The sequence below is a fragment of the Gossypium arboreum genome, chromosome 13 (assembly GCF_025698485.1).
Source record: "Gossypium arboreum isolate Shixiya-1 chromosome 13, ASM2569848v2, whole genome shotgun sequence".
Lineage (NCBI taxonomy): Eukaryota > Viridiplantae > Streptophyta > Magnoliopsida > Malvales > Malvaceae > Gossypium > Gossypium arboreum.
This window is the reverse complement of record NC_069082.1, coordinates 48876816-48901551: the sequence shown is the minus strand read 5'-3', so window position 1 is coordinate 48901551 and position 24736 is coordinate 48876816. Positions and strand designations below refer to the sequence as shown.

The 24736-nt window shown below is 35.2% G+C and overlaps 4 protein-coding genes across 4 annotated transcripts; 1 reads left to right on the top strand and 3 right to left on the bottom strand.

Moving 5' to 3' along the window:
- The first annotated feature begins 8393 nt into the window (after positions 1 to 8393).
- On the top strand, positions 8394 to 8867 carry LOC108464858 (secreted RxLR effector protein 161-like). Its single transcript, XM_017765135.1, has one exon. It carries the CDS (start codon positions 8394 to 8396, stop codon positions 8865 to 8867), a length of 474 nt encoding a protein of 157 aa, XP_017620624.1.
- Positions 8868 to 18199: 9332 nt separating this feature from the next.
- Positions 18200 to 18844, bottom strand: LOC108464862 (auxin-responsive protein SAUR23-like). Its single transcript, XM_017765139.2, has one exon. The coding sequence runs from the start codon at positions 18689 to 18691 to the stop codon at positions 18407 to 18409; it is 285 nt and encodes a 94-aa protein (XP_017620628.1). The 5' UTR covers positions 18692 to 18844; the 3' UTR covers positions 18200 to 18406.
- Positions 18845 to 19856: 1012 nt separating this feature from the next.
- Positions 19857 to 20669, bottom strand: LOC108464860 (auxin-responsive protein SAUR23-like). Its single transcript, XM_017765137.2, has one exon. The coding sequence runs from the start codon at positions 20327 to 20329 to the stop codon at positions 20045 to 20047; it is 285 nt and encodes a 94-aa protein (XP_017620626.1). The 5' UTR covers positions 20330 to 20669; the 3' UTR covers positions 19857 to 20044.
- Positions 20670 to 22660: 1991 nt separating this feature from the next.
- On the bottom strand, positions 22661 to 23447 carry LOC108464861 (auxin-responsive protein SAUR21-like). The gene has a single exon (XM_017765138.2). The coding sequence runs from the start codon at positions 23159 to 23161 to the stop codon at positions 22850 to 22852; it is 312 nt and encodes a 103-aa protein (XP_017620627.1). The 5' UTR covers positions 23162 to 23447; the 3' UTR covers positions 22661 to 22849.
- Positions 23448 to 24736: the final 1289 nt, after the last annotated feature.

Below are 24736 nucleotides of genomic sequence, written 5' to 3'. Positions count from 1 at the left end.
TATGAGTTGCAATACAAAACTTAAAAAAAAAGTGATCATATTTTATTGATATCAAATATATTTACATCATAAAACTAAAAGAAAAAAAAATCATCGACATCATCGGGCCAAATGTTTGCCACAGAACGATGTGTGACGATTGCATGTAGGATTTCATTATACAAGTTAGGGTGCCAACTCCTCCTCTTCATCACCTTCATCTTCACCTCGACCTCCGTCTTCATCTTCATCACTCTCCTTTGTGGTTGAGTGCAGTGTCATCCTAGGATCTCATTGTGTCTTGTCTATTCTACGAGAAGGTGGTTGCAAAGATGGGCCACCTTGGTAAAACAATGATGCGGGGGTGTTTACGACACTATCGACGGATAAGTGTATGATTTTGCATAAGCTAATTGCGGATAATATCCCAAAATTGTTGCTGTTGGCAAATACATCAGTGTTGGTGCTGACGTTGATGTCGTCATTGAGGCTTAATATGTTGGGGATTGAGGTACCACAAAAAACACACCTGAAGAGGTATAGATGCCGGGTGCTGCGATGGTGTGTAGTGTGGTGCTTGTGTAAAATACATGGGATTAGTGAAAGGAATAGGAAGAAATGGAGGGAACTGATCGGGATGTAGTGAAGACATTGGTGTCCCTTGTTGGGTTGGAGTTGATGATGAACCCGTTGCTCATGTGGTCTAGACCTAGGATTCTGGGGCAACTGTCATGGCCTCTTCAGATGGATTTGCCTACTCCTCGCTTCAATTTATAGTAGATATGACTTCTCGTGGTGTTTAAACCATGGCATGTACTCCGCAGAAGTCATCATTTCTGATGCACAAAAAGGTTTGCACATGAGTATGAAATCATTCCAACGCTCTCAAATGTCAATATATTCCTTTTGAAATTCTTGCCAATCTTCGTCGATTTTGCCTCGAAAATCAAGCCTAAGCAGTGCTTCAATGCCTTGTAGCTGTAGCGGAATATTTAGCCTTCACCCGAACTATTGCATCACTTGATCCAATTCGTACATCTCCACCTTTGTATAAACTACCAATGGCACCTTCGTGTCCCACATACTTTGATTGGCCAAATTTTCTGGCGGGATGTATTCTACAATTGCCAGATCGGTGTATAGCATCTATTCAAACTGTACTACACAATTATAAACTTTTTTATCTAAAAAATCTTAAAATTTAAATCATTATGTAATTATTATATGTTTGAAAAATTCAATAACTACCCTTAACTTCTAAGCATTAATCTAACAGTAGCTGGATATCTTCGAGTTGCTCCAGTAGTCTTACATAACTTAGCCCAAAAGTTCCACCTACTCAAAAAATATGTTAATTCAAACATATTAAAAGAAACAACATTTACTATGGTAACTATATTATTATCAAATGAATTTTACATTGTCACTAGTGCGAATGTATAATGGTGTTGAATCGGGGACGTAAAAATGGTAGTCGCCACCATGCCCATGACTTCAACAGGAGCAGACAACCACCAATTGTCATCTTATCCGGTTCTATTGCCGGCACAACTCCCGGTACAATGCGACCAATACAACTTATCCCCAACTGAATTGACTGCATTATTTGAAGTTGACCAGATGTAGTAATCATCTTAAATGTACCAAAATTTGAGATTTATCGGGCATTAGAAGGCCCCCCGATTAACATCAGGATGAATGCTCGGGCGTATTGTTCTTTGTCAAGGGCAGTTGCATGCTCATCAAGTTTATTAAAATTTTCTTCCAACCATTTTATCTCTATCTGCCCATCTTGAAACTTATTCGACACTATAACACCCCCAACCCATATACGTCGCCGGAACAGAGTTACGGAGCATTACCAAATAAATAGAACAATAAACCATTCAATTCATATATCAATGCAATACATATTCTAATTTCATTCAAATGCATTCATAATGTCCCTTAATCAAGCCCTTGAGGCCCTAAAAATACAATAGAAACAGTCCGGGCTAAATGGGAAACATTTAGAAAGTTTAGGAAAAAGTTAGAAAAATTTACACTGTAGGGGTCACACGACTGTGTGACTAAGCCGTGTGGCTCACATGGCTAAGACACAGGTCCATGTCTCAGGCAGTGTAACATTCAAAATAGGGATATATGGCTTTGTCCCAGCCCATGTTCGTGCCTGTGTAACTCATTGACTTGGGTCACACGGCCAAGCCACACACCCATGCACAAGCCGTGTAACTCTGAAATGGCCTCACACGTCCATGTGCCAAGCCGTGTGCTAGGCCATCAAAATTTTCAAAATCAACCATTAACAACCTATAAGGGACACAAGGCTGTGTCGCCTGGCCGTGTTTCACACACGGCTGGACACACACCCATGTCTTAGACTGTGTGGACAAGAAATAGGCCAAAATCAAGCCTTTTCTTTCACCCAATTTCAACAAGTACCAACACACCAAAAGAACCTATGATCAAGGCACCAAAAATATGCCAAAATATGTGTAATAAGACCATTTCAATATACCATAAGTCCATTCAACCAATATTCCATTTAGGCACATCAATCACAACCAAGCATTCATACTTACATTTGCATAAAATGATCATGTTTCATCCAAACAACCCTAACTAAATTCCATATCAACACATAACCTAATTGACCACATTTCAACCATGCCAACACATACCACTTTGGTCATTTAACCCATGCATCAATTCGGAAATAAAAACACCAACTATCAAGGCATCAAATGCCAAAAGCACACCAATCATATTACCATATTTACAAGCCAAGCATAACATTTAGTTCATCAAACATAAGTCCACCTATATATGCCATTATAACCTTGATCAAGACATCAAAAAATATCTATATAATCGTTGGATATTGTGATAGATCTTCGAAAAGCTTCCAACCCGACCGAGGTTCCGATAATCTATAAAGTAAAGGAAAATAACTATGTAAGCAATGAATGCTTAGTAAGCTCGTATGAATATTATACATAAAATTTCATCATATATATGAAATTTATACGATAAATGTAAAGCTTTACCAATGGCATAAGATTTATCAAACTATAAAACTATCAACTCACATATACTTTCTATCAATAACATAATAAGATCTTATAAGTTGTACTACATAATCATCAATCTTTTATTAAAATGATGAATCATTCCACTTACCTACTTTACGTTCCATTTACTTAGGATAAACTTAATTACATTATTAATTCATGAATTAGTATGATTATTCATGACATAGGTAAATTCACCTTTAGCATAAGTAAATTTCTCGGATATAGGTAAGTCCTTTAATTCATCAATACTTTTATTTTATCACATTACATTTCAATTGTGAACTTACCATTCCACTGCATTTTCTCACTCATTTCATTTGCATAACACAATACATAAACATAAACATCAACCATAACCACAAGCATGATACAAGCCTAATCATCATCATCAATACACAAGTTAGTACATTTATATACAAATTTTTTGGGATCAAGTACATGATAAATCATTTCATAAGAAATTACATCTTTTCATTTGCATAGTACGAAGTATAAACACAAAAATTAACCATATGTGTTCCTGTCATCCACAATCTCAATCGGAGAACAAAAATTAACCATATGTGTTCCTGTCATCCACAATCTCAATAGGAGAATTGAAACATTCAATTCAAGCTTAAATATATGGCAATTCCATCAAAATCAATAAACAAGTTACCTTACCGAGATTTACAGTCAGATGAATTTATCTATGTTCAGATCAATATTCAATAAATAACAAATCTTTCAAATTCATTAAACGTATTACCTTACTGAGATTTTCCATTCAAAAAACAATTTACAGATAAGAGTACATCATCAGATCAACCAAACACACCAGACAGAAGCTCATAAGAGCTAATCCAACCAAAACACGCCACAAAGAAGCTCATAAAAGCTTATCCAACCAAAACACGCCAAACAGAAGCTCATAAGAGTTGATCCAATCAAAACACGCCAAACAGAAGCTCATAAGAGCTGATCCAACTGAAACACACCAAACAGAAGCTCATAAGAGTTGATCCAATCAAAACATGCCAAACAGAAGCTTATAAGAGCTGATCCAACCGAAACACGCCAAATAAAAAGTATAACACGAGAGTTCGCAACAAATGTTTAACCTCGGACTCAAGAAATATACAGATATCTCACTCCAATACTATCTGAACTCTAAACTCCCATAACACACCAAATTACGATTGTACTCTATCTCACGTTCAATCCAAACAAAGCATCAAATTCAATATTAGATCTCAAATTACCATTAATTATCAACAATTAAAAATAAATATATAAGTTGTACCATGTTAATCTACTTAACAATACATATTGATATTAAATTCTATCCGTACGAACTTACCTAGCCAAATCGCAGAAATGTCGAAGTATAGGGGCTTTTTGGTAATTTTCCATTCTCCTCGATTTTCCACTCGATCTTGATCTAAATTAATAATTTCATTCAATTTATTAATTTAGATAATAAAATAATTTATTTTATACAATTTAGTCATTTTTTACAATTTTACAAAATTGCCCCTAATATTTTACTTTTATTCAATTTAGTCCTTGAGCCTAAAACATGCAATTTAACCATTTTTATTGCAAATTCCTAACAGCGGAATAACTTTAGTTTCCATTTCAACCTATTTTTGCAACAATGTCACACCAAATCCTTGTATTTTTACTATTTTAATAATTTAATCCCTAATAAACAAATTTATCAAAAATCACTTAATAAAGTACTTATAAATAACAACTAATACTTCAAATTCATCCATTAACATCTAAAAACACAAAGATTCATCAATAGAAACATTCAAAATATTTAACAGTTTCAAAAATAAAGGTACAGGCTAGTTGAACCTAGTTACAACGATCTCAAAAATATAAAAATTATTAAAAACAGACCTCAAAATCTCCTCATGCATAGAAAATGGATTGGCCAAATCTCCTTTCTCCAAAAATGGATTTCTTCCAGTCAAAGAAGAAGAACACAAAACAAAATTATGTTTTGTTTTTGTTTTTGTTTTTCTTAATTAATACTTATTAATTAATTAATTAATATTAAAATATTTAATTTATTAATATTAAAATATATCATATAAACTAACAAAATAATCACCAACCGCCCACTCAACTATAATATGGTATATTTACCATATTAGTTTATAAATTACTTTTTCATATCTATTAAACACTTTTAGGTAGTAGAATTTAACTTTCATACTTTTTATGATTTACTTCTTTTTAATTAATTAACTATCGAAATATTAAAATTTCTTAACGAAATTTTAATGCAGCCTTAATGACGCCCTGAAAATATTTATAAAAATATTTACGGCTCGATTTATGGAAACGAGGTCCCAATACCTCATTTTCTAAAACCACTTGACTTTAGGGTCTCACCACTTAAACTTAATTAATCATTTATATAATATAAATTACCATATCAAAAACCGTTTTAAAATCATATTTAACTCATAAATATTAAATAATAATATTTACGAACTTACTTGTCAAATTTGTGGCCCCAAAACCACTGTTTCTGACACCATTGAAAAACGGGTTGTTATTGACACATTCCCTAATAGTACGCCACAAAGGTCCTCTTACCGGAAATGATCATTGGTCCTGTAACAACTCATCCATCCACCGGTGAGCCCAATTGTAAAGTCATGTCCTCTAGTGTGATCATACACTCATTGCATAGAAGATAGAATATGTATGTCTCGGGTCTCCATATTTCCACCAACACGCTAATAAGTGTGAGATCCAATTTACAGCTTCCCAGCATGCGAGACACATGTAAGAATCCCGCATCTTGTGAATTAAGACAAATTGTATTGGTTGCACTCTTTGATATATCGTGTATAAACCCCTCCAAAGCTTAATCATCCGCCTATTTATATCAACAAAATAAAATTTTAAATTTTAAAAGCTTTAAAATTAACTTAATTAAAATTAATAAAAATAAAAAGTTTTTCTTACCATTTCCAATTGCATTGGAAAAATAATAAATTTAATTAATTAATTAAAATGAGAACTTGTCATTCATGTTTAGCTATATATTTTTACCACTCTTTCTTCAAAATTGACATATTTTCTTAATTTTCCAAAAAACGGTCTATTTTTAAAAATAATATCTTTTTAGCATTTCTGATTAATTTAGCTTCCAAGACCATCCATTCCTCTCCATACTCAGTGAAATCACCTTAAGATGGCTCTCAGTACACTCATGAACTGTTCACAATTACTAACTATGAGCAATTTAATCAAGGAGTTCTGCTTTCATGCCCCTGAACTTGCCTTGGTTGGTACTTTGGAATCGTAAATAAGCTCAATTCTTCCATTGACTAGATAGAAAAAATGGGAAGATAAATAAAGATCTTGATCTAATGGTTATTTTGTGTAAAGAGGATGGTAGGTGGGTGTTAAACTTTGGCCTGCAATACAACAGGAAACTAGCATTCAAGCTGAACCAGAGGAGCAGCAGTATTTTGTTTATTTTGTTCATTTGTAACTTGATTTAGTTCCTTTGTAATTTGACTTTTAGAGTTAGTAGGATTTGTTAAAGATTTGAATGTGATGTAAAGGCTAATATGTAAGCTACATTTTGTGTCTAATTCTAGCTAGGCTTAAGTCATGTATTAGTAGGAGCAGTTAAACATTAGATGACTGCCATATTTCTTTGTAATATAAATGTATCTCAAGCTAATGAAAAATTAGATTTTTTGGAGATCAAATTCAGTTTTCTTCTAGTTCAAATTTTTGGCATCAGTTTTCTCTTCTTCTTTGTTTTACTCAAAAACCAACATATGTTATCCGGATTACTTATGTATATGGCATGTTGCTTATTCAAGTATTGAAGTTTAACTTTATTTCATCCAGATTACTTGCTTCTATTTTCTTCCTCTACTATCAAAACCCTAACAAATGGTAATCAAAGCCTGTCATCTTCGAGGGCCTCTGTTGTTGGTAACAACAGTTTATACTCTTTAGCAAAATAGAGTATGTGAGAGAAAGAATAGAACAATGTTGGATATGGCTAGATGTTTGTTATTTGAGAGCAAACTGCCAAACAAATTTTGGGCTGAAGCTGTCAATACCTCAGTATACCTGCTCAATAAGCTTCCAACTCATGTTGTTAAAGACAAGACTCCTTTTAAATCCTGGCATGGACTCAAGCCAACTGTTTCACACCTGAAAGTGTTTGGTTGTGTCTGCTATGCCTTCATCCTAGTTGAAAAGAGAACCAAGCTTGAAAGAAGGATTGTTCCAAGGATATTTGTTGGCTATAGTAGCACTAAAAAGGGCTACAAGTTGTTTGATCCTTCAACAAAGAAGATTTTAGTGAATAGGGATGTTAAGTTTGATGAAGAGAAGGTTTGGAGCTGGATTGATGCAGATGCGAGGTTGATTAATGAAGATCAACTTGATAACAGCCTGGAACCAATTGAAGATGAGCCTAACAATGAAGATTTTGATAATGCTCCTATGAGAGGCACAAGAACTATTACTGACATCTACCAAAGATGTGATGTTACAATAGTGGAACCTTCAAATTTTGAAGAAGCTGCCAGGGACAAGTATTGGAAGAAGGCCATGGAAGCTGAATTAGACATGATCCACAAGAATGACACTTGGGAATTGGTTGATAGACCAGATCAGAAGAAATTTATAGGTGTCAAATTGGTGTTTAGAACCAAATATAATGTTGATGGCTTATTCAACAAGCACAAGGTAAGACTTGTGGTGAAAGGCTACAGATAGCAATATGGCATCGATTTCATAGAGACATTTGCACCAATAGTAAAGCTAGACACAATTAAACTTCTGTTTGCCTTAGCTGCTTAGAAGCAATGGAGGGTTCACCAGTTAGATGTTAAGTCAGCATTTCTTAATGGTTTTCTCAAGGAGGAGATTTTCATTGAGCAACCAGATGGATTTAAGGTCCTAGGAGAAGAGGACAAGGTTTATAAGCTGAAAAAGGCCCTGTATGGCCTGAAGCAGGCACCAAGGGCCTGGTATGACAGGGTTGACACTTACCTGTCTATGCTCGGGTTTGAGAAAAGTGTTAGTGAAGCAACACTTTATGTGTAAAGGTCAGAAAGTGAGACCTTATTGATTGTATCACTCTATGTGGATGACTTGCTTGTAACTAGAAGCAAAGATGAGTTAATTGGTGAATTCAAAGTGTAAATACAAGAAGATTTTGAAAAGACAGATTTGGGAGTTATGGCATACTTCCTTGGCATGGAAGTGAACCAATCTGATTAAGGCATCTTCATTAGCCAACATGCCTTTGCTTTGAAAATTCTCAACAGATTTTGCATGACAAATTGTAAAACAGTTAGCACACCAATGGCTCAATGGGAGAAGCTGACTAGTAGTGGGAATCAAGAGAGGGTTGACGGGAAGGAATATCGAAGTCTAGTAGGTTGCTTGCTTTACTTAACAATAATAAGGCCTGACATTATGTCTAGTGTTAGTCTTCTATCTAGATTCATGCACTGTTGTGATGTCATTCATTTTAAAGTAGCTAAGAGGATACTCGGATATGTTAAAGGAACTTTGAACTATAGAGTTAAGTTTGAGAAGGAGAAGGAGCTTAAGTTGACTAGATATTCTGATAGTGATTGGGTTGGCTTTGTCAATGACATGAAGAGCACTTCTGGTTACGTTTTTACCCTTGGCTTAGGAGTTTTCTTTTGGAGTTCAAAGAAGCAACAAACTGTTACTCAATCCACAGCTAAAGTAGAGTACATTGCAACTGCTGCAGCTATTAATCAAGCCATTTGGCTTAGAAAGCTTCTATGTGACATGAATGAAGAATAGACTAAACCAATTGACATCAAGGTTGATAACCAATCAGTAGTTGTCATAGCCAAAATTCTAGTTTTTCATGGCAAAACCAAACACTTTAATATCAAATTTCACTTTGTTCGAGAGGTTCAGCAATCAAAAGAAGTGAATCTTATTCATTGTAATTCAGAAAATCAATTGGTTGATATTTTGACTAAGCCACTCGATGCAACTAGATTTGAAGTTTTAAGGAGAAAGATTGGTGTTTGCTGCATACAGTCCAAGGAGGAGTGTTAAACTTTGGCCTGCAATACAAAGGGAAACCAGCATCCAAGCTGAACTAAAGGAGCAGTAGTATTTTGTTTATTTTGTTCTTTTGTAACTTGATTTAGTTCCTTCTTAATTTGACTTTTAAAGTTAGTAGGATTTGCTAAAGATTTGAATGTGATGTAACGACTAATATGTCAGTTATTTTTTGTGTCTAATTCTAGCTAGACTTAAGTCATGTATTAGTGGGAGCAGTTAAACATTAGATGACTGCCATATTTCTTTTTAATATAAATGTATCTCAAGCTAATGAAAAATCAAATTTTTTGGAGATCAAATTCAGTTTTCTTCTTGTTCAAATTTTTGGCATCAGTTTTCTCTTCTTCTTTGTTTTACTCAAAATCCAACATATGTTATCCGAATTACTTATGTATATGGCATGTTGCATATTCAAGTATTGAAGTTTAACTTTACTTCATCTGGATTACTTGCTTCTATTTTCTTCCTCTACTATCAAAACCCCAACAGTGGGGTGGGAATTAGATCTCCTTTTTGTAAAGCATAACGAATGAGTGGGTGATAAAGGCTAGTTGATTCTGAGCCAGCCTTTTATGCCTATGCTGATTCAAGGTTAATACGAATATGTATAGGGTTGTTACATCAAGTTATGTGTGGCATTGTATGCTACTTATAAAATATTCTACAACTTATAATAGGGGGAAAAACAAAAACGAAGGCGTGAACAAATTTTCAGCAGGTGCTTACTGATAATTACAATAAAGAAACTACGCCTGTGAATCTATTGGTAATATTATACTTCTAGTTTTCATTATTCAGATTAAATTACAAATTTTTTGTTGAAGTTGGTCTCCATGCAGCACATGCAGCCAAGGAGTAGCACATGCACTCGAGCCATGCAGGAAGCAGTTGAAGTTCAATGTTGCTATCCAATTTCAACTTGTTTTGTTACTTCAACTTATATTTTTGTAATCAAGTTAGATTTGAACTTAGTTGGTAACTCTTTCTTGATGTAATTAGGTGTTGATTGACTGAAAATTCAGCAATGCAACATGTACAAGTTAATTTAACAGTGGTGCTAGGTATTTGTTTAGGTGAAAACTTGTTTTGTATTGACCAGCTTGTCTGGTATATGTAATGGCTTAATGCCTTTGTTCTTTTTAATGAAAATTCATCAAAATTTCATTCAATACATTTTCCACTTTTCTTTATTTTTTCATTTCAGTTCTTGAATTATGTTTATTTCTTTAGCAAGTCTCGAGCCTTGCTGCTCAAGCTTCTACTGAACCTTGCTTGCTTTTGTTCTTAACACCAACAATTGGTATCTAGAGCTGTAATCTCAGTGGACCTGTTCTAGTTGAGCTACAAATTCGAATAGCTTCATCAGGCTTCTCACCAGCTGCACCACCAGTCTTCAATGGAGAGGGCTATCATATATGGGTAATTAAAATGAAGACCTACCTGCAAGCATTCGACCTATAGGAGTTCGTCAACTCATATGTTGAACTAGCACCACTTAAGGCCAACCCAATAGTGGCTCAAATCAGGCAGCATGTTAATGAAAGGACCAAGAGGCACAAAACCATGTCCTACATCCAAAATTGTGTGTCAGATGTGATTTTCACAAGGATCATGGCCTGTGAGACACCAAAGTAGGCCTGGGATAGATTGAAGGAGGAATTTCAAGGGACAGACAGGACAAGGCAGCAACGGCTATTGAACTTGAGAAGGGACTTCGAGAATTTGAAAATGAAAGAGGAAGAAACTGTCAAATAGTATTCAGACAGGATTATGGCTGTGGTAAACAGCATAAGGCTCCTTGGAGAGCAGTTCAGTAAAGTAAGGATAGTGGAAAAGGTGATCTCAACCTTACCTAAGAGGTATGAGGCAAAAATATCTTCCCTCGAAGACTCAAGGGACCTGACCAGTATCTCATTGATAGAGCTGATCAATGCTCTCTATGCACAAGAGTAAAGAAGAGCTAGCAGACTAGAGGAGCACCAAGAAGGTGCCTTCCAAGCCAAAACCAAGTCAGCTTCGAGTACCTCTGCCTACAAAGGAAAAAAGACCTAGAGAGACAAGCCTATACCAAGAATGAGGGATCAACCTTGCAGGCATTGCAAAAGGCCTGGTCATCCAGAGGCCAATTGCTAGTTTAGGCTAGATGTGTAGTGCCAATACTATAAAAAGATGGGCCATGTTAAAAGGGTTTGTAAAAGTAAAGGCAAACCAACGTAGGGTCAGCCACAACAGCCAAAGGCTGAGGCTCGAATAGCAAAAGAAGATAGTGACCATGAGGAGCAAGTTTTTGCTGTGTCATGCTCAGCTACTCAGGAGAAAGTCTCAAATGGATGGCTCTTAGATAGTAGTTGCCTGAAATTGACAAAAATCTTCTTAACATTGCTTAACTGCTAGAGAAAGGCAATTCTGTTGTGTTCAAAGGAAAAGAGTGTCAAATCAGTGATCCAACAGGATCCAAGCTCATGTTAGTAGCAATGACTAACAAAATTTTTGTTGTGGATTGGAATAAGGGTTTACGCACTACCTACACAGCCTTACTACATGAATCCAAGCTTTGGTATCAAAGGCTTGGCCATGCAAACTTCAGATCAATGGCTCAAATGATCAAGGAGGATTTGGTTGAAAGCTTCACTAATTCAGTTGAAAAATAGGAGGTTTGTGAGGTATGTCAGCTAGGAAAACAAGCTAGATTTGTGACAGCCTTAAAACGACCCTAGTCGGAATGTGGTTTTGAGACCACAAAATCGAGGCATAAAAATAATTTAATATTTATTTTATTGCCTATAATATGTGTTAACTCATGTGTGACATTTTTGATGTTTTAATTTAGAGTTATAAATGTGAATTTCACTAGAAAAGACCTAGTAGAAAACTTTGAAAGTATGATGGGGAAATGTGTGATGACTAATTTAAAGCATGCATGCAAAACAATGGACTTGCATGTCAAATTTCCCCCCTAATAGCTAGTGGCCGGCCATGACAAGGAAATATGGGCAAGACATGTCATGAAACATGTTTTGTAAGTGCATTATGTAAGGAGAAATAAAATAAGATGCATGGGTAATAAAAAATAAAAAAAAAAATTGTGTGTGAAGGCTCTCCCCCTCCCCATTGCCGTGAGTAGAGGAAAAGAGAAGAAAAAAATTGTTGTTCATCTTTTTTTCATTTTCTTGGAGCTGAAATTCTAAGGAAGAAGGAAGGGGTTCTTGCTTCATGCTTGGTTTGGAGGGGGATTAGGAGGAAGTTTGGCCATACTTGTGTCAAGATTAAGGTATGTTTGAGGTTGTGCCATGGGATTCATGCATGTTTTTAGTTGCTAGCTTGATGTTTTTATTAGCCCACAGTTCAAATCTTTGCTATGTCATGGAATGATATTCGCCAAAGTGGATGTGGTGTTAATGCCATTGCATGCTAAATATCAAGCTTGATAATGATACATGTGATGGGGATTGAGGACTCTTAGATTTTCTTTTAGCATTTTGAATGAGATACTAAGTTCTTTGTTTAACCATGACCAAATTGAAACGGTATGGTGTGGTGGTGTATTCGGCCATGGTATATCCATAAGTACGATTCATGCATGTTGCATGGTAAGTAAGATTTGAGCTTTGGATATGTGTTTATATTTGGATATAAGCAACTTGAGATTCAGCCCTTGCACCTACATGAATATATGTTTGCACATGATGTATTGGTATGACATGTATACTATTTCAAGGTGTATATTTGCTTGTGATGATGTTTCGGTTATGAAGGAAATGATAGATGTGTATTGAATTACAATATGGAATGCGTTAGTTAGTAAAATGTATGCTGTTTTTTGTGTGGTATTAAGTGTATAATTGGCCTCAACATGGACATGCATATTCGCCACATGAGGGAAATGGTGTGCATGCATTCGGTTAGAGGCAAGCATATTGATGCCTATTCTTGGCTTAGAAAATCCGGCTAAGGGAGTACTAACTAATGTGTTGAGTTGATTCATGATTTTCGTACATATGTGACTTTAATGTCTAATGAAAATATGTGGGCTAAGTACCTTGAATTCCTCTTCGATGCTCAAATGATAAAACCAATTTATTTGTTAAATTAAGCTCAAGAGCAAAGGGAGCTAAATCCGATAAGGGGAAGGAAAAAGTCGTCGAATAGCCGTCGAAATCGTTCGACCACGTCCGAGGTAAGTTCTCGAGTAATGGAACTTAGATTATGATTTGATTAGATCATGCTCTTTGTGTGTGGCTATTGAGCCGAAATTGCAAATGTGATAAGTGACTTGTGTTTGAATTTTGCTAATGAGAATGAAATACGAATGTGTCATGATTTATTGATAATTGTGCTTGGCTATTTGAATGATGTCTAGGCTAAGTCCCGAAGGCTTTGTGTTAAGTGACCATATCCGGACTAAGATCCGAAGGCGTTCGTGCGAGTTAATAAATCCGGGTTAAGCCCGAAGGCATTTGTGCGAGTTAATAAATCCGGGTTAAGCCCGAAGGCATTTGTGCGAGTTACTAAACCCGGGTTAAGTCCCGAAGGCATTCGTGTGAGTTACTATAACCGGGGTTTGTCCCGAAGGCATTTGAGCTAGTCGTTATATCCGGTTAAATTCCGAAGGTACGTGATTCGAGAACGAGCGTTCTTGCTGTAAAAATTTCAGTTAATACGCTTGAAAAATTCCAGCAATGAGGTATGTTCGTATGTGCTTGAAATTAGTTGATTCCCTTCGAATGATATTCGCTCAGTCGAGTAATGAGCTTCCGGTATTTGGCTAAGATGATCCCTTATGTATGAATATAGGGGTTGGAATGTAAAATAAGTATGACATTGAGAATTTGTGCATACGAAATTATCCGTTAGCTATATGATTGCTATGCTTTTGTTGTGCTGGAATCCCTTGCTCAAACTTACTAAGCATAAATTGCTTACTCCGTTGTTTCTCTGTTTTATAGATTTTGCTCGTTAGCTATCGGATTCGGGATCATCAAGTCAAGTCATCCACACTATCAAAGCCCTTTTGGTATTCTTTTAGTTGAACTCCGGATATGGCATGTATAGGACTACCCTTTGCTGTTTTTCAAATACGTTTTGTGATGTATGTGTGTACACCATGCGAAAATGGCTCGTAAAAGTGGGGTATGGCATTAGACTATTTGTGTTTATGTATATATGTATGGTTTCATGATGTGAGCATGGACTGGAATGGAAGTGTTAGGCAAATGATCAGCCATTTGAATGGCTAAATATGAGTATATGTGGACCTATGTATGACAAAACTCTAGTTGGTCCATGGAAACCACGAAATAGGTAAAGTTTACCTTGAAAACAGATACGGACAGCAGCAGTGGTGAGCATTTGAAAAATCACTAAAATTTTTAGAAATAGAATTAAATAGTGAATAAATTATGTAAATGAACCTATATGAATCTACTTTCATATGGAAGAAACGAAACGGTCATATGAGTTATATGTTAAGAGATATTAAAGTTCTCGTGAAACAGGGCCAGAACAGTTTCTGGATCCCCTGTTCCGACTTTGGAAATTCATTGTAAATTAACTAGAGATGATTAGGAGTCATTCCATATATTTATAGATTCCTCTTTGAGTCTAGTTTCTAAAGAAACAAACAGCATCAGTATTGAAGACCTGTACCGGAAGATATCCAATTCGTAATGCATAAAGGTCTGTGTAGTCAAACCTTGGAATAGGGGAGACTTTAACTAATAAACTGTACTAATTGGCTCGACCAAAAATTATAGAAAAAAATCTGTAAATGGAAATATGAGTCTAGTTTCGGGGAAAAATTACGAAACTGATTTTCGAGTTTTGAAACTCAAGATATGATTTTTAAGGCGACAGTGACGCAGTAACCAGCTTGTCTGGAAATTTTTAAATGGACAGTGAAAATGATTAAGTTAAGTTTGTGTGCACCTTGTGTTCGACTCCGGTAACGGACTCGGGCACGGGGTGTTACAAGATTGCTATTTCCTCCAAACAAGGCCTGGAGAGCCTCAGAAAGGCTACAGCTTATGCACACTGATGTGTGTGGCCCTATGAAGACTCAGTCACTGAATGGTAGAAGGTATTTCATTTTATTTATTTATAATCATTCGAGATTTTGCTGGATTTACTTCTTGAAGTACAAATCAGAGGTGGCCTTAGTGTTTTGGAAGTTCAAAACAACTGTAGAGACTGAAACAGTCTGTAAGCTTAAGACCCTAAGGTCTGATAATGGAACTGAGTACACCTCAGCTCAGTTTCAAGCCTTTTGTGCTGAACAAGGCATCAAAAACAAGCTTACCAACACCTATACACCTCAACAGAATGGTATTAGTGAAAGAAAGAATATAAGCTTAATGGATATGGCCAGGTGTCTACTGTTTGAGAAGAATTTGCCCAAAACCTTGTGGGCTGAGGCAGTAAACACTGTTGTGTACCTTCAAACAGGCTTCCAACTAAGGCCTTGGCTCACAAAACACCATTTGAGGCCTAGTTAAGGTTTAAACCATCATTGGCTCACCTGAGGGTCTTTGGTTGCATTTGCTATGCACATGTTCCAGCAGTGAAGAGAGACAAGTTGGCCAAGAAGGCTCATCCTGGTATTCTGGTATGCTACACCACAGTCAAGAAGGGCTATAGGATCTTGGATCCTTCAACAAGCAAGGTGCTAGTAAGCAGAGATGTGGTGTTTGATGAGAAAGCTTGTTGGAATTGAGAAAAGAGTGAGCCAGAGGCAGTTTTTGAAGAACCTATGGCTGATCAACTTGAGCCTGATCAAAATGGTTCTGAGATGGATGTTGATGATGAACCAGTCAGAGGGACTAGACCTTTGGCTAAAATCTATGAAAGAGCACAAGTAGCCACAGTAGAGCCATGTTGTTTTGAAGAAGTTAAAGTTGAGAAAAGATGGAAACAAGCAATGGCTGAAGAAATCAGAATGATTAAAGAAAATCAGACTTAGGAATTAGTTGAAAGACAAGCTGATAGGAAGATAATTGGGGTAAAATGGGTCTATCGAGCCAAGCATAATGCTAATGGAAGTTTGAACAAACTTAAAGCTAGGCTAGTTGTAAAAGGGTTTAGCCAGAAGTATGGCTTAGATTACCTAGAGACCTTTGCACCAATGGCCAGGCTAGACACCATCAGACTACTGGTTGCCTTAGCAGCATAGCTGCAATTGAACATTCACCAACTTGATGTTAAATCAGCCTTCCTCAATGGTTTTCTTGAAGAGGAAATTTATGTTGACCAACCTCAAGGTTTTGAAGTGGCAGGTAAAGAGCACATGGTGTATAGGTGAAAGAAAGCCTTGTATGGCTTGAAGCAAGCACCTAGAGCCTGGTATAGCAGGATCAATAGTTACTTCATCAGTTTGGGTTTGAAAAAAGCATTGGTGAGCCAACATTGTATGTTAAGAAGGAAGAAGCTGAAACCCAGCTCATTGTGTCTCTATATGTTGATGACCTGTTGTTTCAGGAGGAGACCAAGCAATGTTGGCAGATTTCAAAGCAAAACTAGAGCAGAAGTTTGAGATGTCTGACTTAGGACAAAGGTCCTACTTCCTAGGCATAGAAGTAACATAAACTCAAGAAGGAATTTTTCTAAGTCAAAGAGCTTTTTCCATGAAGATCTTAAATAAATTCTCAATGCAGAATTGTAAAGCAATAACCACACCAGTTGCTGTTGGAGAGAAGCTATCGAGCCAAAGTGCTTTTGAGAATTTATGTGAGTCAACCTATAGAAGCCTAGTTGGTTGTTTTCTATACTTGACTGCCACTAGGCCAGACATAATGTTTGCTGTGAGTTTACTCTCAAGATTCATGCATTGCTGCAATACGAGTCACTTCAAAGCTGCCAAAAGAGTTCTCAGGTACATCAAAGGTACTCTGAGCTATGGAATGCTGTTTAGCAAGGCTGAAAGCTTGAAATTGGTTGGCTATACAGATAGTGACTGGGCTGGCTCAATGGATGACATGAAAAGTACCTCAAGGTATTTTTTTACCCTTGGTTCAACCATATTTTGTTGGAGCTCAAAGAAATAAAATGTGGTTGTTCAGTCAACTACTGAGGCAAAATATGTGGCAGCTGCTGGAGCTGTCAACCAAGCCATTTGGCTAAGGAAGATTTTGGTTGATTTAAATCTGCACCAAAGGGAAGCAACAGGGATCATGTCTGACAATCAATCCGTTGTTGCAATTGCAAAGAATCCTGTCTTCCATGGAAGAACAAAATACTTTAAAATCAAGTTTCATGTTGTTCGGGAGATGGAACAAGCTCGAGGGGTGGAGCTGATTCATTGCGATTCTGAGGATCAAGTTGCTGACATCTTGACAAAACCCCTTAGTATGTCAATGTTTATTACACTGAGAGAGCGAATGGGAGTTTGCAGCATAGAAACCAAGGAGGAGTGTTAAAGTTGGTCTTTATGTAGCACATACAACCAAGGAGCAGCACATGCACTCGAGCCATGCAAGCAGCAGCTGAAGTTCACTGTTGCTATCCAATTTCAACTTGTTTTGTTACTTCAAGTTATATTTTTGTAATCAAGTTAGATTTGAACTTAGTTGGTAACTCTTTCTTGATGTAATTAGGTATTGATTGACTGAAAATTCAGCAATGCAACATATAAAAGTTAATTTAACAAGTTTCAATGTAATTTAGTGGTGTTAGGTATTTGTTTAGTTGAAAACTTGTTTTGTATTGACCAGCTTGTCTGGTATATGTAATGGCTTAATGCTTTTGTTCTTTTTAATGAAAATTCATCAAAATTTCATTCAATACATTCTCTACTTTTCTTTGTTTTTTCATTTCAATTCTTGAATTCTGTTTGTTTCTTCAGCAAGTCTAGAGCCTTGCTGCTCAAGCTTTTGCTGAACCTTGCTTGCTTTTGTTCTTAACACCAACAATTTTACCTCATTAACTGAGAAAAGTAACTATTGCTGGAGGCTTGTGATTCTATGATGAATTTCCCATACAAATTGTGTTAGCAAAGTTGACATTTGTGAATTTCTGTAACTTTCAAGATTTTAGCTCAAGAACCTGATGAAGTTAAAAAAAGTTAGAAATGAAAGAAATAGTTTTCTAGTTCTTTTTTTCTTAAATTAACGTATATCTTCCCCGTCAGCGAGCGGACTTTACATATACAAAGTGTTTGCTGCATGTTCTTTATTTTTCTACGATAAACGAGATTGGAAAACAATAACTAATGAAAAGCTCATCAAAATTGTTGAGGGGCGAGGGCTTTGCATGGTATCGTTCATTATTCATTTCTGTCATGTCAAGGCATGCAATCGAGAAGCAAGATCGATGAACGTGTCTTCTTTGCATGGTATCGTTAAACCACCCATTGGATGATTGAACCCGAACTCTTCCTCTGCTTGGTTGAGCAAGTCTACGAATGAAGGGTGATTCAAGAAAGTAACCGGAATGATGTATCTCTTTCTCTCAACCTCCCCTACATAGATTGCAATGTGACCTTTTGGCACACTTGATTGAGCCTGTTGAGCTTTAAGGACTTGCTTGGCATTAACAACAATGGATGGCAAACGAAAACTCATGGTTGATACCAAATTTTGGAGTTGAAAATTGAATTTGGATGACCAAAGACTGATAAACAAGAGAGAAAACGTTAGGTGTTGGAGGTAGAGACATGGTCTTCTTGTATTTATATAGAATTTCAAGGTGTCTCATTATTTCAAATAATAAAGAAACCACATGGTTATGAGAGTTTATTGTTAGTAGATATAGAAATGGTGATTCTGAGAGCACCTTTCCACGCTAAATCTCACATGGCTTTGACTCAACACCTAAATAGCTTTCTATTTTTCACACTGTCATATTTTCATTTTTTTAAATACAAGACACCCATACTATTTTTCTTTCTCCAACTTCGAAGGCTCCTTGTCATTTTCGATAGTTAAATTAATGTAGTTTCTTATCACATTTATGAACATAATAACTATTTAAAAGATCTCGGAAGTATTGAGCAATCTGGCTTTGAAATAGGTAATTTTACAATAGACAGAGAAAACTGGCTTGTCCATGTGAGTAGCTCTGAGCACAATAAAGAAAACATTTAGGACCCGCTGCTTTTGGGTACGACAGAGTGGAAATCAAGTCTTTTGGGAGCTGCCAGGTCATATCTGTTGTAGTTTTGTTCACACCTTAGTGCTTTGTTTCATATTTCATACCTGTCATCCATTTCCAAGAAAGAAGAGTTTGATTGGCTAACACATCTCAGTGGTTATCAATCATCATAGTCTAGTTGCTTAATCTGGGCTGGAAAGCACTTATCTAGTGCTTATTATTGTGTTTAAAAATTGGACGAAATTAACTTGAAGGGTGTATCACACAAGTCAGCTATAGTTTTTTGGTCAAGATTTTGTTTGTTTATTCCTTCCAGAGTCTTGATAAGTTTATCAAAGTACAAGAACAAGTGAGGTTGTGTATAAACTCTTTAATTTATAGTGATTTCATTCATGAAATTAGAAGAGAATTCCAATAAAAAACCAATAATGGGCGTTTGACCTCTCAACAAACATATGCTTTGATCTAGAATCGCTGTTTGTCAAAGTATACAGTAAACTAATCGTGTTTGTTTTGGTGATGATTGAAGGTTTTGGAGGCTCATTTGTAAGTTCTCTTTCCTTCATTCTTCCAGATTTGATAATTGGTGTCATTAAACATTGGTAAACTCAAAAACCAATAATGAAGAGAGTAATATAGGCTTTAAAAACAAAGAATTTCATTATCATTTTTTGACAAAATCTTGTTGGGAGAGAGCATACATAATCTATCTCTTCACTCCATTCATGTCAGTTGTCAAAAGGTCGTATCTACAGTTACAAGTTCTTATAATATTCTACAATGGAATTAAATAATTCAGTTAACAAAACTTATATATTAATCTTTCAGCAGCCATGCAGCTGAGAAGTGAGATGAAGAAAGGCATCTTCGTCGCATGGAATTGTAAGACCACCCATGGGATGATTAAACCCGAACTGTTCCTCAGCCAGGTTGAGCAAATCCACAAAAGAAGGGTGATTCAAGTATGAAATGGGAACCACAAATCTTGTCTTCTGGATTTCTCCAACATAAACTGCAATATGGCCTTTTGGAACATCTGTCTGGTTCCTAGACTGCAGTTTTAGAACTTGCTTGGCATGAAGAATCACAGAAGGTAAACGGAAACCCATATCTGATCCTTAGTTGAAGACACCAAAAGCTTGAGTTGATGACAACGATGATGATCCTGGTTGACAGACACTGAAATGATGTAGTTTTTCAGGTTGAAGTCTCTTCTCTTGGAGTTTATATTTATAGGCCTTGAAATATGAGATTGGCGAGCAATTCCCATTGGTATTGAAATTGAAATAAGGACCCACGCTGACACCTCCTTAAAGCACTCACATGGCTTTGCCCAGTTAACTCAACCATTTACGGAAAACATTGCTTGTCAATGCAGATGCCGCCTCCCATAGTAAAGCAGCATATATTTATCTGACGATGAAAATAAAACAATACACGTGAGTCCTCTATTCCTAATTTATTCTTGAATTCCTCAAACTCTTTTAACTTTAAACCCTTGTAAGAAAAGCGTAACATCATTCCAACTGCAGTCTCCCATAAAACACCTACGAAAGTACTACTCGGATTAAGCACATTTTGGGATTTAGCTTTGATACTTTTGCAATAATAATTATTAAATTTCAGTGGGGAAGACGAGAAAAACGTTAAGATTGATTATTAATAGATACAATGTGATTGGAGTGAATGAATTGGCACATGGAAATTTCCATTTTTTCTGCGCAAGGCACATGGAGTGATTGACCAAATCTCACGCTGCCAAAGACATTTTTTTTTATGTATATAGAGAAATAGGATCCCTTGAGAAAATTGCAGCTACCAACTTGCCATGATTTTGTGTTGTAATAAAGAAAAGGAAAGCAGGAATGATGAATCTCGATGGATCCTTGGATCTAGCGATCTAGCGCAACTGATATTCACAACATGACCGATATAGTTAGGGAATATCTCTTTCTATGTGAGAGGATGTGCTACTGCATATACCTAATACCTTTTTTAATCAATATAATCCTTAATTATAACACTGACATTTCAATTTTCTCATTTCCCAACTTTTCTTAGCATTTGCTATCGATGAATTTAGAACATGATAGGCACACCATTTCTATATTTATAAAAGATTAACTTAATCTTTAAACAAATCTAAATTAATAAAATTTAAGTTTTCAACAGATTTTGGTTCATTAGATTCCTTACTTTATTCAACTTATGGACATGGCTTTTGAGTTGATATTTTATATTGATGTCAAGGATGGAGTTAGAAAATTTAGATTTTGTGATAATTTTTAAAAATTAAAATGTTTATAAAAGTAATATAAATTAATACATAATATTTTTTATTTTTTTCTTCATCTATTTTACTAATAAACTTTCTTTTGCAATATTTTTTATTTTTGTTAAACATTTTAAAAATATACGCATAAAAGTTTTGATGAGGTCAACATACCACTAATAAATTTTTTACAAAATAAACATCACTTAAATGCTTTTTGGTGTCATGAGAATGTAATATATCAAAATTTCAAATACAAAATTCATAATAATCACACTAGCAACAATAATTTCTAAATAAAATGCTAAATTTCTAATCAATTCTAATTTCTTTAAGGGTTTGTATTAATCAATCCTATTTTCTTCAAGGATTTATATTAATTATCTTCTAAAATTATTACCCACTCAAAATGTTATGAATCTCATACAATCTCATAAAAATTAGTACCGTATTGATGGGCGTACCATTTTTGTCTTGGTACAGTATGTACCGTATCAATATGTTTCAAGTATGCCGTTTTCAAGTTTATAGGTGTTTTTAAATACTTTCATATATATATATATATATATATATTTATAGTCTCAATTTTAGCTATTTGATAAACTATATACACTTTTAAATATTTTTCATATATCTATAGTCTAATTTTTAAATTTCTCAATAAATTATATATTATTTTGATAAAAATAATTTATATATGTACACATGCAAGTATACCTTAATTACATTCATATAGATATATTTCTTTATAGTTATGAATTTTAAAATTATTAATTAGGTTTAATAATTTAATTTAATAATTTTAGTTTTAAATATAATTATAGAAAAATTAAAATGGTTAAGATAAAAAATTAAAAATCAATTTAAAATATTAAAATTTTGTACCAACTGGTAAAAGCTGATATGCACTGATATAAGTCGATATTCATTGGAACGAGTTGAAACTCATTGAAATATCCAAAACACACCAAAATTTTTACCAAAATGGAGCATACATTATTTGGTACTAATTTAGGACTAGAACGATATGTACTAGTTGATAAGACCGGTACTAGTACAGTACCAACTATCATGAAAGATTCTCAAATTATGGCCTATTTGTAAAGAATCTCCTATTTTAGAAGTATATTGTATAAAACATGTTTAAAAAATTAAATGAAAAAAAAGATATTTAAAATGTTTAAGAACTTTTATTAGTTAATAAATTTAACCCATATATCGACATTTGCAATGACAAAGTTATTGTACATTAGTACAATAATTCATTTTTCCTCTTAAAATTTGTTGATATTTACACTTCAAATTGGTAGGAAAAAAGGAAAGAAAAAAGCTTGTCAAAATGAGGGGAACAGATCCATCATCGTTGATGAGCCAGACAAGTATGCAACTTCGAGGTTAGATTGATGAAAGCATCTTCTTTGCATGGAATTGTGAGGCCGCCCATCGGGTGATCGAACCCGAAATCTTCCTCAGCCCGGTTCAGCAATTCTTTAAACGAAGGGTGGTTCAAATACGCAATTGGAACCACAAAACGTTTCCTTTGCGCCTCTCCAACGTAAACAGCAACATGGCCTTCGGGCACAACATCTGATTGTTTCCTGGAGAAACCAGAATGGTGTTTCAAAAGTTGCCTGGAACTTTGGATCACTGCTGGCAAACGGAAACCCATAAATTGAGACTCAAACAAACAATTTGGTCTGAGCAGGCTGCTTAAAGGAGTTGGTATTAATGTGTGGAAGAAAGTGCTTGGGACTGGAAGCTTGGTTTCGTGTTTGTATTTATACACGAGCAAATTTTTGTTTCTCAGCTGGTTTGCAGTTGTCTACATGGCTTACATCACTTAGCTCATTCAAACTTTTTCCTTTTCTCTCCTTTGTTAATTAATTTGGAAAATTTAGGGTGCAAAAAGCCAAAAACACATGACCGAATCGCTCCTTTGAAATTGTTATTCAAAATATGTCATCTTTATGGGGCTTTTAATTCTGAAAACCATTAGCAACATATTCACAAGTGATAATGTTTTTGGCTTTTTTGGTTGAAAACTTTGAAAGCATATTCATGTTTATCCACTTGTAGGACCTATTCCAACCATTGGATATGTTATCCAATTGTATTTTCCAACAATTAGCCACATATTCGCAAGTGGAAGCGCTATTTACCAATGTTGGTGTGAAGGCAAAACATGCATAATTATTATTGCCATTGATGGGGCCCTGACTAGGTTGCCAAAAGTTTCCATTTCTATAATTTGACTGGCACATGTACATGAAGGTACTGAATGATTAGATTAACTTGGGACTGACATTCACATGCATTGGAAATTCTACTTTTGCTGCAAGGATAACGTTTTGGAGTTTGTGAATCACCAGCAAGAAAGAGAAAGAAAATCTGATTAAGGAAGCTGGATGGGTAGAGTGACAAATGCATTTTAAATTTGAATTTTATGAATGAACTCCTCAAAATAAAATCTGACCTAATTTAAGTTTAAAACTAATAGAAACTTTTGTGATTTTCAAATACAGAATCAAAGAGAAGAAAGGGACTATGTAAGCAAGTATTAGCATGAATACATGGCTCTAGAGTCTACAGTCTTGGCAACTAACAGATCAAGTTGAATCACTGACGTAAAGCAACTCTGCAACTTGATGTTTGTTAGCAATAATTCCAAAAAAGTTGCGGTATATACTTTATCCCGACTATACTTAACAAGTTATTTTGAGGACATTTTGAGTATTAGTTTAATTAATATGGGTATTGTTGTCAATGCAAAAGAACGTGGATTTAAATGTACTAAAGTATATTATCCTCCTGTTTATAGGTTAGGGAGAGGCTATGAGTAGTTTTAGGCATTATGTCAAAAAGAGTAGATATAATCAAAATCTATAATGAGATTATTCAAAAAAAAAATACACTAGATTTGGTCATAGTATTAGTCATTAAATTATGGGTAAATTTTCGTTTTGGTCACTTAACTAAAAAAAATATAATTTGGTTACTGAACTATTTGAAATCTTTCATCTAAGTCACTAAACTATTTAAGAGTTTTTATTGAAATAACTAGGCTGTTAAGTTTAAAAAAAAAAATCGCCAGCAAGCTCCAAGCGACGATTCAACGATCGGTATAGTGAATCAATACCCGTAGGCAAGTAGAAGAACATATCTAATTTCCAAGCCGATCTAACAGTTAGTATCAGAGATCAGAGAAACAAGTTGTTTGAATTTTAATTCGCAGATACATGACGTC

Coding starts and splice junctions, on each gene's coding strand:
- LOC108464858 (XM_017765135.1), top strand. CDS start 8,394: ATGGCTCAATGGGAGAAGCTGACTAGTAGTGGGAATCAAGAGAGGGTT.
- LOC108464862 (XM_017765139.2), bottom strand. CDS start 18,691: ATGAGTTTTCGTTTGCCATCCATTGTTGTTAATGCCAAGCAAGTCCTT.
- LOC108464860 (XM_017765137.2), bottom strand. CDS start 20,329: ATGGGTTTCCGTTTACCTTCTGTGATTCTTCATGCCAAGCAAGTTCTA.
- LOC108464861 (XM_017765138.2), bottom strand. CDS start 23,161: ATGGGTTTCCGTTTGCCAGCAGTGATCCAAAGTTCCAGGCAACTTTTG.